Source organism: Hydra vulgaris, chromosome 15 (genome assembly GCF_038396675.1).
Source record: "Hydra vulgaris chromosome 15, alternate assembly HydraT2T_AEP".
Classification (NCBI taxonomy): Eukaryota; Metazoa; Cnidaria; class Hydrozoa; order Anthoathecata; family Hydridae; genus Hydra; species Hydra vulgaris.
In genome coordinates, this window is record NC_088934.1 from 21,919,985 (window position 1) to 21,934,880 (window position 14,896).

Sequence of the window (14,896 nt, forward strand, 5' to 3'; positions counted from 1 at the left end):
ACAAAAAATACAAAAAAAACGCCGCCTTATATCTACAGAAGAATAATCAAATAATTCAAAGTTTCTTAACTTAACTTGTAAAATTCTTGCAAAAATCCACAATTACCTATGATGACTTTTTTTTAGTTTTTAAGGTGCTCCGAGAAGAACTAAGAGTCTTATCACAAAGCACCGTGGAAGAGCATTTTAACTAAAACGTTTACACCTCCTTCTTTACCAATGTCGCTTATCTGGTCAGACCCAACATCGAACCTCAGATCTCTTGATTCTGAGAAAGAACTCAAATCATTGCACTATGGTTGCTATGAAGTTATTTCGCATTTTCACTAGTAATTTTTACAATTCGTTCCTTATATGGAGTAATTTCAGGTATAATGCATATTTTTTTGTTGCATTTATAACAGCACATAATAGTAAAAAATAGTGGTTAAACGGCACAAAACCCAAAAAAAGTTAACTTTGGACCCCCTATACTAACAGCGTCTTTATATAAATTAAACTATATGAAAAAAATTCTATGAGCTCCGCATTACACAAACTTTTGATATGTGGCTCACAAATCATATCCAATTTAATTATTCCTGTTCGCTATCGCTTCCTGCACGCTATCGAAAGCTATCGAAAACGGCTTCAAAAAGTAAATAGAAGCTTCAAAAAGTAGAACTTATTTTTATATCAGATAGAACCAATCATGTTCATCAATCATGCTCGAAAAAACTTTTGATATTTTGCAGGTTCAATTTATACTTTCGAGTACAAAAAATGTGTAATAATAAGATGATGTTATGATTTTATTATAATAAATATCAAATACAAAAATTCAGATTTCGTAAAATAGCTTTACTATATTTCTAGCTTATAATTTTATAAAAATACATGGTATATGGTGTTTTCTATAAAACTGTGAGAAAAAAATATGATATCAACTGTATTATTATTGTTAAAAATAAAAAAAAATCATTGAACGTAAATTTATTGGTAAAAAAAAAGAAGCGCATTGTAATAATTTTTACCATAAATCAAATGAAAATTGAAGACAAAAATATTTTAATAAATTCAGTTCCACGCGTAACATTTTTATTGGGATGGTAATTTATATATTAAACAGTCGAAAATTGAAAAAGAAAACTATCGTAAACTAATATATATAGAGAGAGCTACAGTAAAAAATAACTTAAATTCCTATAACATTAAAAAACAATTACTTTGCGTTTTTTAATCTTTCTCTGAAGTTATGTAATTCGTTCCAAATATCATCAGGGAGATCTTTGCCAAATTGCTCTTTATAATAGTTCTCAAGATCGTTTAATTGATTGACCCAATATTCTTTTGGTACAGACATTAACTCTTTTAAATTTATACTATCGAGTCCACTTACGTCAAGACTACCTTCCTTTGGTATTAAACCGACCGGAGATTCTTCAGCAACATCTTTATTATTGATTCTATCAAACACCCATTTTAAAACACGCGAATTTTCGCCATAACCTGAAAAATATTTATTTTAAATAAAACAAGTCTTATTAGAACAACCAATTTATTGTAGCAAAAAATATCTTTACCTGGCCATAAAAACTTTCCATTTAAATCTTTTCTAAACCAATTAACGTGAAATATCTTCGGAAGTTTACGTCCTTTGACATCCATATTTAGCCAATGTTGAAGATAATGACCCGCATTATAACCAAAAAAAGGCCTCATAGCAAAAGGATCACGCATAATAACTTTACTGGCATGCTCAGCGGCAGCAGTGGATTCAGAACACATGGAGCTAGCAACAAATACACCATGCTTCCAATCAAATGATTCGTAAACTAAAGGAACTCCTTCTGGACGACGTCCTCCAAATAAAATAGCAGATATTGGTACCCCATTTGGATCTTCCCAAAACGGATCCATAATTTTACAGTTCTTTGCTGGCGAACAAAAACGAGAATTAGGGTGAGCTGCAAGCGTATTACTACTGGGTGTCCAAGGCTTACCAAGCCAACTTTTCACTTCAATGCCCTTCAGGTCTTTTTCTTTTTCAAGCCCTGGATAAGTAAATATTTAATAAAACTTTACATACACAGATATATATATATATATATATATATATATATATATATATATATATATATATATATATATATATGCATATATACATACATATATATTTAATTAAATTAAACAATTTAATATAGTTTTATATTTATGAATTTCGTCATTTTAATGTGTGTTGAAAGATTTCAAATGGTCAGTTTTTCTTAATTCAAATTTATCTTTTAATTTAAAACTTTATGTAGCCTGGGATCTAATTCAAAATGTAAGTAAACTAAAGCAAAAAAATAAATTCCATTATTTGCTTCAACATTTTTGCTGAACAAGTGGTTGTACCATACAATTGTTTTATTTTTTCGAACATTTGTTTTTTTGAAGCTGATAGGTGAGTTTTGAGTTGTATCCTGATTTTCATAGAACTTCTTTATATAATTGAATGGGGTTTTTAAAATCAGTTTTATTTAATGAAAAGACAGATAATCATAATTTAATAGTGTGAGGGATTCTTGTTACTATCTAAGTGGATTCAAATCAAAAAAGACATACTTTAGTTAATTGTCAAGTTTACAAACTGCTTTTTGTTCTTGTAATTCTTTACTTTAACATGTTATGCAATAGAAAGAAAAAAAAAAATTTTTATGTTAATTTATCTTTTTAAGGCCATAAACGCCACTACAGCCAAGGAGGCTACTTTAATTGTGGTTATAGCCCTCTCTCAACTCCATAACTCCAAAACACGAACCTTGATATATATATATAAATATTGTAAAACCCCAGGCTTCTGGAATTCTGCCAATAAGGATTCTGGAACCAATATTGCAAAAAGGAGTATGAAAAACTGAGAGGTTCTAAAACCCCCTTAAACCAGGGTTCTCAAAACAGGGTTCTAGAACTTTTTGTGTAAAAAAAAGGTTCGAAACACCACAGAATTCTAAAACACCTCTTAATAGGGGTTTCGTACCCCAATTATAACCAGGGGTTTCAGAACCTGTTTTGATTTTTTAAACTGGGAGTTATTGTTTTTTAACTTAGTTTTCTTCTTTCAACTTACCGTAACCTTAGGCCCAATATTTCTTGATGAGATAATGTCATTTCTTTTTAAGTTTCGCTTAATTTACAATAATATTTTAGGTAAAAAATAATTCAGCACAAAATGAAAATATTTAATAGCTTCTCCAATCTATTTCCTCATACAAGATATTTTTACCCTTTTAATTTTTCTAAGTTATATTTTAAAATATTCTAAATATGGTAACACATAGATTATTTAGTTATATATATATATATATATATATATATATATATATATATATATATATATATATATATATATATATATATATATATATATATATATATATATATATATATATATATACTAGTGGCCATAGGAATGGACACCTCTGTAATTTTTAACAATTTTTTAGAAAAGTTGACATATCATGCATTTGGTGGATTTAATTATTTATTTTTATACTTAAACCACGTCATTAATTATTTGGCTTATAGGAAATCGCAAATTTTAATCGTTTATATCAATTTTAAACATAATTATGGATTATTATTGTTAATTGGTGTCAAAAATGAGTCATTGCTCTGCTAATGGGTTTCTCTATTAAAAGGTGAATGTCTCATTATTTTTGTGCTTTTGTGAAAATTAGTCTATTTATTGTGATGACTAATAGTTAATTACGTTATTAGTTAACATTTTTGCCCATAAATCTTTTAAGCTATAAATACAAGATCATTGTTTTGTAGTCATTTAGTTGAGTTTCAACAATTGCTGGTGAAAAGTCGACAGTGCTCTTGAAGATTTAGTGTGTTTTTTAAAATTGTACTTTTATTTACAATGGCGAAAGAATATTGGTTACAAAGCGATGCAAAGGTGTTACATTACGTGGAGAAGGTTATTCGTACATGAAAATCGCCAAAAAGTTGGGAAATGGAGCAACAAAATCTGGAGTGAGGAAGGTGTGCGAAAGGTTTAAGGCAACCAATACCTTATAAAATATGCCAAAAAATGGAAAAATTAAGAAGACAACTGCCAACGATGACAGGATGATAATGAGGCTTGCACTTAAGAACCCAAGAGCAACTTCAGCTGGAATTAAAAATGATTTAGAGGCCGCCGGAGTTTCGGTTAGTTCAATAACAATTCGCCAAAGGCTTTTTGAAAATGGTTTAAAAGCAAAAAGACCCAGAAAAAAAACCATATTTAAACAAAAAACAACGAAAGAATCATTTAATTTGAGCAAAAGAACACAAGTAGTGGACAAAGGAAGACTGGGCAAGAGTTATTTGGTGTGATGAAAGCAAGATTTCCATTTTTGGAAGTGATGGAATCAATTATGTGAGAAAAAAGCCAGGTGAAGATCTTTTACCCGAGTGCACATTGGTTACAATGAAGCCTCGCATAAGTGTAATGGTGTCGAGATGCATGACTAGAGATGCTGTGGGTTGTATCCACATTGTGGATGGAATTTTAAACGCCAAAAAATACCAAGAAAACATATAAGAAGCCAAATTACTCCCATCGATTGATGATTTGTTTGAGGGCAAAACAGAAACCTGTGTTTCTAGCAGGACAGTGCTACATGCCACACCGCAAAAACTGTCAAAAATTGGATTAAAGCCAAAAAGATAAACATTTTGAAATGGCCTGGAAACAGTCTAGACCTGAATCTGATAGAAAACCTGTGGTCTCGACTGAAAAAACTTGTAAGGAAAGAAAAACCTGGGAACAAGCAACAATTAATAGAGGCCATAATCAAGTCCTGGTTTCACATGATCAGCACTGAAGATTTGGGCAATTTAGTGGACTCAATGCCTTGTTTTGCTGCAGTAATAAAAAATAATGGATATCCAACAAAAGCTGTAAAAAAGTTTGTTTTTTTATTAGCCATTTTTTTAATAACATGTTTTGTAAAGTGTAAAGCGTAAATTTACCATAATTTGCCACTTTGTCATTAAATTGTTATATTTTTATATTAAAATTGTGAATTTTAATCAAAATTTTAGTTTTTTTTAATCTAAACATCAAAAAATAATAATCAATATAGAAAACCACATAAATATGGTTATTTTCTTTTAAAAAACACACCAAAGTGAAGTTTTCATATATTTTGAAAGGGTGTCCTATGGCCACTAGTGTATATATATATATATATATATATATATATATATATATATATATATATATATATATATATATATATGTATATATATATATATTTAGTTGCTATTTTAGCAGATCACATTAAATCAATTTACAATTGCAACATTTTTCATTTATTCAATGAGAATGCAATAGTCATCTGCTTCTCTTATTTTATTATACAAATCTCAATGTGATTTAAAAAGAAGGTTCAGAATTCCTGGGTTTCTGGAACCCCATAAAAACGGGGTTCTGAAAAATTGTTCTAGGTTCAAAACCTATATATATATATATATATATATATATATATATATATATATATATATATATATATATATATATATATATATATATATATATATATATATATATATATATATATACATATATATAGTTCTATAGATTGTTGCATTTGGGAAGTACGGAAGGAAAAAAATGATTCTTTCGCCAGCACATACGTTACTTTTATTTACTTTTGACTTTCGTCTAACATTTGCGTGTTGTCAGAAAGTTAAAACCATTAATTTAATTACAAATTAATCGTTTTTTAAAAAAACCGCAAAAACGCAAATTTAATTGACCAGAATGTTTTTTAAAACATTCTGAATGTTTTTAACAATATTAACAATGTTTTTATTTTTATTTTTTTATTAAATGTTTTTATTTTTGTTTTTTTTAATAACATATTTTTATTTTTGTTTTTTTTACTGTAAATCATGCTCGGAGTATTGCTACATCGACTATCTTATAGCCTGACTCGCAACAAAGTGCTGCTACATCGACTGACAAATAGCCTGACTCGCAACGGAGTGCTGCTATATCGACTGACAAATAGCCTGACTCGTAACGGAGTGCTGCTATATCGACTGGCAAATAGCCTGACTTGCAACGGAATGCTGCTACATCTACTATCTTCTAGCCTGACTCACAAGAGAGTGCTGCTACATCGACTGTAGGTTTGGTTGGGGCAGGCAGTCTATCAATTAATAATAAAAAAAATTCTGGTCTTGCATTTTAATTTTTACTTTTTGTCAACAAAAAACATATAAGAGTTCTATATATATATATATATATATATATATATATATATATATATATATATATATATATATATATATATATATATATATATGCACATATATATATATATATATATATATATATATATATATATATATATATATATATATATATATATATATATATATATATGAAGTAGTAGAAAATCACTTAAATTTTTTTTTCATTAAACGCTGTGTTTCATCAATACAGACTCATCAGAAATCATTTATAAATGTATATATTTATATATATTCATTATACATATATAAATGCAACATTAGACGCAAACCAATGACATCATAAAAAAAACAGGAAGTTGCAAGGGCTTCAGTACATACATCAACTATCATATAACTATGGAGTACTGCTACATTGACTGAGAGTTTGGCACGGGGCAGCAATCTTTTCTTTCATTATTATTCATTTTTTCTTCTTTTTCTGAAAAATTAAAGCGCACTTTTTTACCTTAAGAGTGCAAAAATGATATTAGGAAATTGCAACCTTACAATGGATTGAGTATAGTATATATGATATATGATATATATATATATGTGTATATACATATATATATATATATGATATATGATATATATATACGTGTATATACATATATATATATATATATATATATATATATATATATATATATATATATACACATCCAAAAATCATACTCTACCACTGCCCATACTCTATAATACTGAGCTCATAATTTTCAACAGCAAAAAACCGGCATTCTAAGTTAACTTCAGTTTAATAATTAGTGATAAACTAAAATTTTTTATAACGCTACTCAGTTTCAAATAAAGATTTAATAGAATAAATTAAAAATTAAAAATATATAGGCCTTGGCAGAGATAACGGGCAATCGCCCGCACCCACCTCCACACCTGTGTAAGTCAGTTTACACAGACAAAATATAGTCAGTGCATATAATACAATTTCTTCTTAAAACAGCAAACATTAATGATGTTTTATTAAATTTAGTAATGATTTTTAGGTTATTTTACTTACTTGAACAAAAATATTAAAAAACATAATAATAAGTAATCTTCAAATGAATGACATAACACAAATAAGTAATCTTCTTTGAATGACAAAATTTGAATTACAAAAACAAATTTAAAAGTATCAAACTCATTCATTCAAGTTTTAATTACAAAAACCTTTTTTATAATTACTTGCTCTCTCGCTTGAAGCTATTTCAGTGCGATTTAAAAAATTTTTAAACTAGAAAAATAAAAATTCACAAGGAATTCCTACTGCTCTGCCTGAATACACCCCCCCCCCCACACACACACACAGATATATAAATATATATATATATATATATATATATATATATATATATATATATATATATATATATATATATATATATATATATATATATATATACATATTATATATTGGAAACAAAAATACAAAAAAAAGTATTAATACCTTCCCAATACACATCACCATCACTTGTGGTTGCAACATTTGTAAATAAAGTATCTTTTTTACACAAATTCATGGCTTGGGGATTTGTTGCCATAGAAGTTCCAACTGCAACCCCAAAGAATCCATTTTCAGGATTAATAGCTCTCAGCAATCCATTTTTATCGAATCTCATCCATGCAATATCATCTCCGACACATTCTACTTTCCAACCAGGCAGTGTGGGAGTCATCATTGCAAGATTAGTTTTTCCACAAGCACTCGGAAATGCTGCTGCAATATAACGCTTTTCTCCCTGTGGATTTGTTATACCTAAAATCTAAAATTAAATTCTAAAAAATTTCAATTATTTATGCAAAAAATAATTAAATAATAATAAATATAAAGGTATATGCGGTAGTGGTGTAGTGGTAAAGCGCTCGCTTCATAAGCGAGAGGTTCCGAGTTCGATCCCCACCATGTCCCTGAATATCTATCAATTAGAAATTTTAATAACTCCATCCAAAACCTATCTTAAAAAAACCCTAAATGACATGTACAAATGACTGAATGGCTTTGTTAATTATGGGTAATTCCATGTCAAATCATCCAAAAAAATCAAAAAATGTCACCCTATGTTTGGGATTTTGCTAATTTTTTTATATGTTATATGGTTTATGAAAATTAAGAAAATTTGAAATTTGGAACCTCCAACCCCTAACGGTTCTTGAGATATTCAGGTTTCAATTTTCTTATTTATGCTGACTCAGCATTTTTTGCAAAATGTATTTTTGTCATTAAATAGCAATAATTAATGGACGAAATAAGGTATCATTCTGAAATTTGGTACATAGACAATCTTCCATATGGCGGATACAAATATTAGATTAAAAAAAATTTTAGACCACGTTAAGTACATGTAAATTGAATAATAATGGCATTTATTTTGGGGTATTTTGACGGTCAAATTTGTGATGTCACCTTGATAATTTTTTTTTAAGCATTACTATAACTTACAATATAGGTATCAAACTTCACTATTAATTAAATATATTATTGCATTTTTTGACTTTTCTAAATTCAGCCTTTCAAGTAAAGCTTATATAAATGCTGAGTCAGCATAAAATTTATTGCTAACTTATTAATGAAAAAATTAGCTATATCTTAATTTCTGGTTGTAAAAAGTCATTTTCAAAGTCATTTTGAAGGCAATAATAGATGTATATAAATATAAATTCTAAATTTTTCGTACCTGGGGTAGGCCCCCCCGCCCTCCCAAAAAAAACGAAAATTTTCCTAATTTTGTAAAAAGTTATTTTTAAAGTCATTTTGAGAGCAATGATAAATTTTTAGGTATTTATAAATAATTAGTGGGGTAGGCTTCCCCCTCACCTGCCCTACCACGAAAAATATATAAATATTTTGCTAATTTTGTTATACCAGTAAAATAAGGATTGCTTTCTTAAAATTTTTCCATCAAGCTTTTGGATGCCAGCTAGGTTGGGGGTCGCAATTAGGCATATTACCAAATCTTTCCAAAAATGTTTTAATGAAAATATATAAAGACAAGTTACCAAGAGATATTTATTTGTGAGGCCAAATTGTGCTAATTACACATACAATTATATTGTAACTATATTTAAAAAAATTATATACAAGTATAAAAATAATGACGCAATAGAAACTTTTTCTAAAAATCTTGATTATTTTGTTCAATAATTTTTGCCAACTCAATTTCTGAAATTTTGTATACACGACCATTGATGGGACCCAACACATATCTTCTCGTGCAGGCCAAGAAAAACTTGGACTGGGACCATGTGGGTGCATAAATTGAATTTTATAATCTCCTTCTCCTTCATCTTTTTTGTTTATAATTCGAATCCACTAAAAGCTGTCATACATGCAAGCTACATAGTCCATATGATTATAAATAACTTGCTGCACAACCAGCTCATTTGGTATCTGCACAAGCTTAAATGTCTGAACATCAGTTTGTTGACTCATCCTTTTAAAAGAAATTGTATATTTATCAATTGGTATAAAATGGTGAAAGGATCTTGTTCCTGGCAAGGTTCTTCCCATAGTAAACCTTGGTTGCAATGATGATCGTACTTCATTTATTTCTATTTTATAAACTAAAATAAATTAAATGTTTTTTATATTGGTTACACAAAATTCAAACATCTTATCTACCTCCAAAATCTGTCCAATCACTGTTCTTTTTAAAATAGCTTGTGCAGTTAATCGTTTTACTGTGCCGCCAATGCCATCACAAGCAGACTTACCATGGCTAGTAGCAAAAAAAACCCATTCAGCATCAATATCAAAGTCTTCTTTGTGATGACAAAGATTAATAAAGTTTTTAAAGTTTTTATATTGTGCTGCACATCCATCAGTGAAGTATTTAATATTACTAATCTGTAGAATGTTTGCCTTAATGTAATTGGTAATGAGCTGTTGTATTTTATATACAAAGTATACATCATGCTCAGCGTCATCAGAAAGGATGCAAAATGACTTTAATAGTAGTTTATTATTTGATTTATAGTAAATAATAATAGGGTGAAGTGTACATTTTGGTTTATTCCAATGGTAACTTTGCACCTCATCCTGAACAATAAATTGGAAGTTCTCTGCAAAGTCACCCAATACTATACACTCATTTTGATTTAATAACTCTTTACAGTCTTTGAGGTACTTGGCTTGACTTTTAGCTATAAGTGAATGAGATGTTAATTTATCTATTTTATTGCATATAAGGTCGATAACATCTTCAATATTAATTTTTTGATTGATCAGCGTAGTTCTATCTGTATGCTGCCATTGGTTAATTGTTATTTCTTTATCGCTGTTGTCAAACTTTGCTGTTAAGAATTCTTTTAAAGCAGCAATACCAGGGCATAACGGACATCGATGTAACATGCACTCTACATTATCCCTATTGCAAACAATCATTTCCATCAAATCTCTATAGTCTTTGTCAATTTTAAGAGCATCAGTTAACAACTTAACATTCTGATGATAGGTACAGACACAAACACAGTGGGTGCCAGACGAGTTTGTGGTTATACACCATCTAGGGCGAAGGCTGCAAAACTTAGAAAATCCGACGTTTAAGTTAGAATGTTAGAATTTAAATGCTACATATAGTTCCTTTAAATTAATCAATATTAGTCTTTTTTGCATGTGTTGCCTGTACCCTATACTGACAAAATCTTTTTTTCCAGGCAGCATTCGTGTGTACTCGTCACTTTGATAAAAGCTATGAACAAGATCAATGGTTGCGTGGGAAAGCGACTTTCCTTTTTTTGATGATGGTTTATGCAAAATTCCATGTTTTTTTTTAGCTTTTCTAGCTTCTCGTACTAGGTAATTAGATACATTAAAAAATTCTGCAGACTTTGCGAGTGACCATGATTCTGAAGTTAGTGTTAATATCTGAATTTTTGCGGAGTATGATGTCACATTTTTTATCTTATCTTTCAATTCATTTAAAAGTGAGTATAGATCGTCAATTTGGTTATCAATTGAAGAACTTAATGGTGTACAAGATGGTGTCAATGTAATCATAGGATCAATATCATAAACTTTTTTTATTTTGTTTGCTGTTGCTCCAGTTATTTGATCAAATTTTCTTTTGGCAGCTGGTAATGGTTGGTGTTTTGGAATTGATTTAAGCTTAATAGGTGACACACCTATAGATCCAAGACTTTCATTGAGAGATGAACGTTGTTCTTGTTCAGGCTCAATCCTACTATAGCATTGATCAATTGATTTTAATTCTTTATTTATACAATGTACCCTTTTGTAACAACTACTGCATAATTTCCACCCAGGTACAGCAGCAATGTCTTGTGTTTTTAGAGTTACTGCCATTGATAGCGATATCTTCACATTTCCTATGAAAAAAAGGAAACAGTCATTTCTAAAAACTAATATCAACTCACCATTATTGTAAAGAACAAATGAGTGTAATTGTTACTTTATAAATGTACCTAATTTTTTTTAAATTTATTTAATTACTATTTTAATCAAAATAATAAACTGTTTCATCAAAATAGTATAAAAATTACCTTTCACATTTTTCTTTCGATTTCTATGTTTTTTATATAGATTACAGCATTTCTGAAATTTTCTTTCAAATGCAGCTCCAAAGTATTCTCTATGATAATAGCAAACTGTTGTAAACAATTTTTCACAATCAAATAAACCAGCTCTCCATAATAACTCTTGTTTTTCAACACTTGAAAACGCTGATAGATCTAAAAGACCTTGTCTTCTTGTTAAACCTTGCTTGTGGCAATCAATATTACATTCTAATCCTATAGAACACTTTTCCATAATTTAAACTTTTTAATCTATTCATCTATAAAAATCTGATTTTAAAAAATTTTACTAAATAAATTTTTTTAGAAATACCATTCACATTATTTAGTTTATGGAAAACTATTTATACAAACTATTTGTTAGGATGTGTCATATTATATGACTTCCTTATATATATATATGATTAAAAGGTAATTAAATTTTATTTTATTTACCAATCATTTAGTATAATTTATAACATTCATTAATTAGTTAAGTAAATATAAAATTGCTGCAAAGTAATAGGAAACTAATATTTACAACACAAAATTTTTGTTTAACCTTGCTTGTGGCAGTCAACATTACATTCTAATCCAATAGAACACTTTTCCATCATTTAAAGTTTTTAATCTATTCGAAAAATCTGATTTTTATATATTTTACTAAATAAATTTATTTAGAAATACCATGAACATTATTTGGTTTATAGAAAACTCTTATTACAAATTATTTGTTAGGATGTGTCATATTATATGACTTCCTTATATATATGATTAAAAGGTAATTAAATTTTATTTCATTTACCAATCATATAGTATCATTCATAACATTCTTTAATTAGTTAAGCAAATATAAAATTCCTGCAAAGTAACAGTAAACTAATATTTACAGAATGAAGTCTAAACAGAAGCAATAAAATAAAAATGGGGGAGGGGGAAGGGAAGCCTCCCTCAGGTACCAAATATTTATAAATACGTATACATTTATCATTGCCCTCAAAATGACTTTAAAAAAACTTTTTACAAAATTAGGAAAATTTTTGTTTTTTTTTGGGAGGGCGGGGGGGCCTACCCCAGGTACGAAAAATTTAGAATTTATATTTATATACATCTATTATTGCCTTCAAAATGACTTTGAAAATGACTTTTTACAACCAGAAATTAAGATATAGCTAATTTTTGTATAATTAAGTTAGCAATAAATTTTATGCTGACTCAGCATTTATATAAGCTTTACTTGAAAGGCTGAATTTAGAAAAGTCAAAAAATGCAATAATATATTTTTAATTAATAGTGAAGTTTGATACCTATATTGTAAGTTATAGTAATGCCTAAAAAAAAATTATCAAGGTGACATCACAAATTTGACCGTCAAAATACCCCAAAATAAATGCCATTATTATTCAATTTACATGTACTTAACGTGGTCTAAAAATTTTTTTAATCTAATATTTGTATCCGCCATATGGAAGATTGTCTATGTACCAAATTTCAGAATGATACCTTATTTCGTCCATTAATTATTGCTATTTAATGACAAAAATACATTTTGCAAAAAATGCTGAGTCAGCATAAATAAGAAAATTGAAACCTGAATATCTCAAGAACCGTAAGGGGTTGGAGGTTCCAAATTTCAAATTTTCTTAATTTTCATAAACCCTATAACATATAAAAAAATTAGAAAAAATCCCAAACATGGGGTGACATGACCTGGATGATTTGACATGGAATTACCCTTATCTGAATGCATATATTATTGTTCAAATAGAAAATAATATACAATAATAATAGAATACAACTATAAAATAAAAAAAACTTTAATATAATAATAATCAGTAATTTTATAATAACTTAAATTATTAATTAATTGTAATTTTATAATAAATCTATAATAACAGTAATCTAAATATTAATAGTCCAATTTAATTTTTAATGTGCTTAGTTACTGTTTAATAACCTTAGTTACAATTGTTCTAACGAATGTAATTGGCTAAAATAGAAGCATCTAATGTGTAATTGGTTATATATGAAAAGTCTAATTTAATGCGCTTAGTTATAACGATTGCTATTTGATCTCTTAGGCAGTTTATTGACATCAAATTTACTGTTTTAACATCAACAAATCAGTTAACAAGTATATATAACTTAAAATTAATATTTTACTTTATTATTCATTTTTTAACTTAATTATATTTTTTTTGTATCTAAATATTAATTTTATTTTTAAATTCAATTATAACTCAAAATTATTTTTTTTATACAAATTGTTTGTAAGTTACTAATTTAATGCGCTTAGTTACATTTGCCAGTTATTCTCCTGCATAACTTCTTTAACTGAACCATGTTCTTAAACTCACACTCTTCTTCTCGACTTTTAACACTGTTTTAAACTATTACATTTTGATTAGGTTTTTGCTTATATTGATGTTTATATTTGTACACATATATGTTTTGATACATATATAGTTTATTTTTTTAGTTTATCAGGTTTATAAATTTTTCAACTTTTTGTTGCATTGTTTTTATTTTGGAAATAGTATGAAAGTTTAAATGAGATAATTATTTGCTAACATGTAATTACATGTTAGCTTACGTAAGTTTATATACATAAATGTGCATATATATTTCAGTAATTTTTTACATCTCTGTATTTATTATACCTCTCATGCGGTAGTGGTGTAGTAGTATTATACATCTCATGCGGTAGTGGTGTAGTGGTAAAGCGCTCGCTTCATAAGCGAGAGGTTCCGAGTTCAATCCCCACCACGTCCCTGGTAGTACCGCACTCAACTTGTTTCTCCGCGCAGCAGCCTTGCTCGCCAAGATTCGTGTTTCATAGTTATAGAGTTGAGAGAGGGTTATAACCACTATTTAGTAGCCTCCTAACCTGTAGTGGCCTTCTTGGCCTTGAGGAGGCAATAACAAAAAAACAAAAAAACAAAAAAAACAAAAAAATTTATATGTATATTTTTTCTTAGACAAAATAATAAGGAATAGAAAAATAAAAAATATTGTGCTGGAAGTAGTTGAAAAATAAAAAGATCCATGTTTCTTTGTTTAAAGCGTTATGCTACTTTTTAAAAGTATTTGAATATATATATATATATATATATATATATATATATATATATAT

The 14,896-nt window shown here is 28.1% G+C and overlaps 1 protein-coding gene across 1 annotated transcript in view; it reads right to left on the bottom strand.

Moving 5' to 3' along the window:
* Window positions 1-770: 770 nt before the first annotated feature.
* The window catches only part of LOC136072023 (phosphoenolpyruvate carboxykinase, cytosolic [GTP]-like), a 38,998-nt gene continuing 24,872 nt past the window's right edge, over window positions 771-14,896 (bottom strand). The window contains exons 5-7 of the mRNA XM_065819926.1: window positions 7,700-8,015; window positions 1,563-2,033; window positions 771-1,488 (exon numbers count right to left, since the gene is read on the bottom strand). Coding sequence (XP_065675998.1) covers window positions 1,202-1,488; window positions 1,563-2,033; window positions 7,700-8,015 — 1,074 coding nt within the window. The 3' untranslated portion in view covers window positions 771-1,201. The remainder of the gene's footprint in view (window positions 1,489-1,562; window positions 2,034-7,699; window positions 8,016-14,896) is intronic.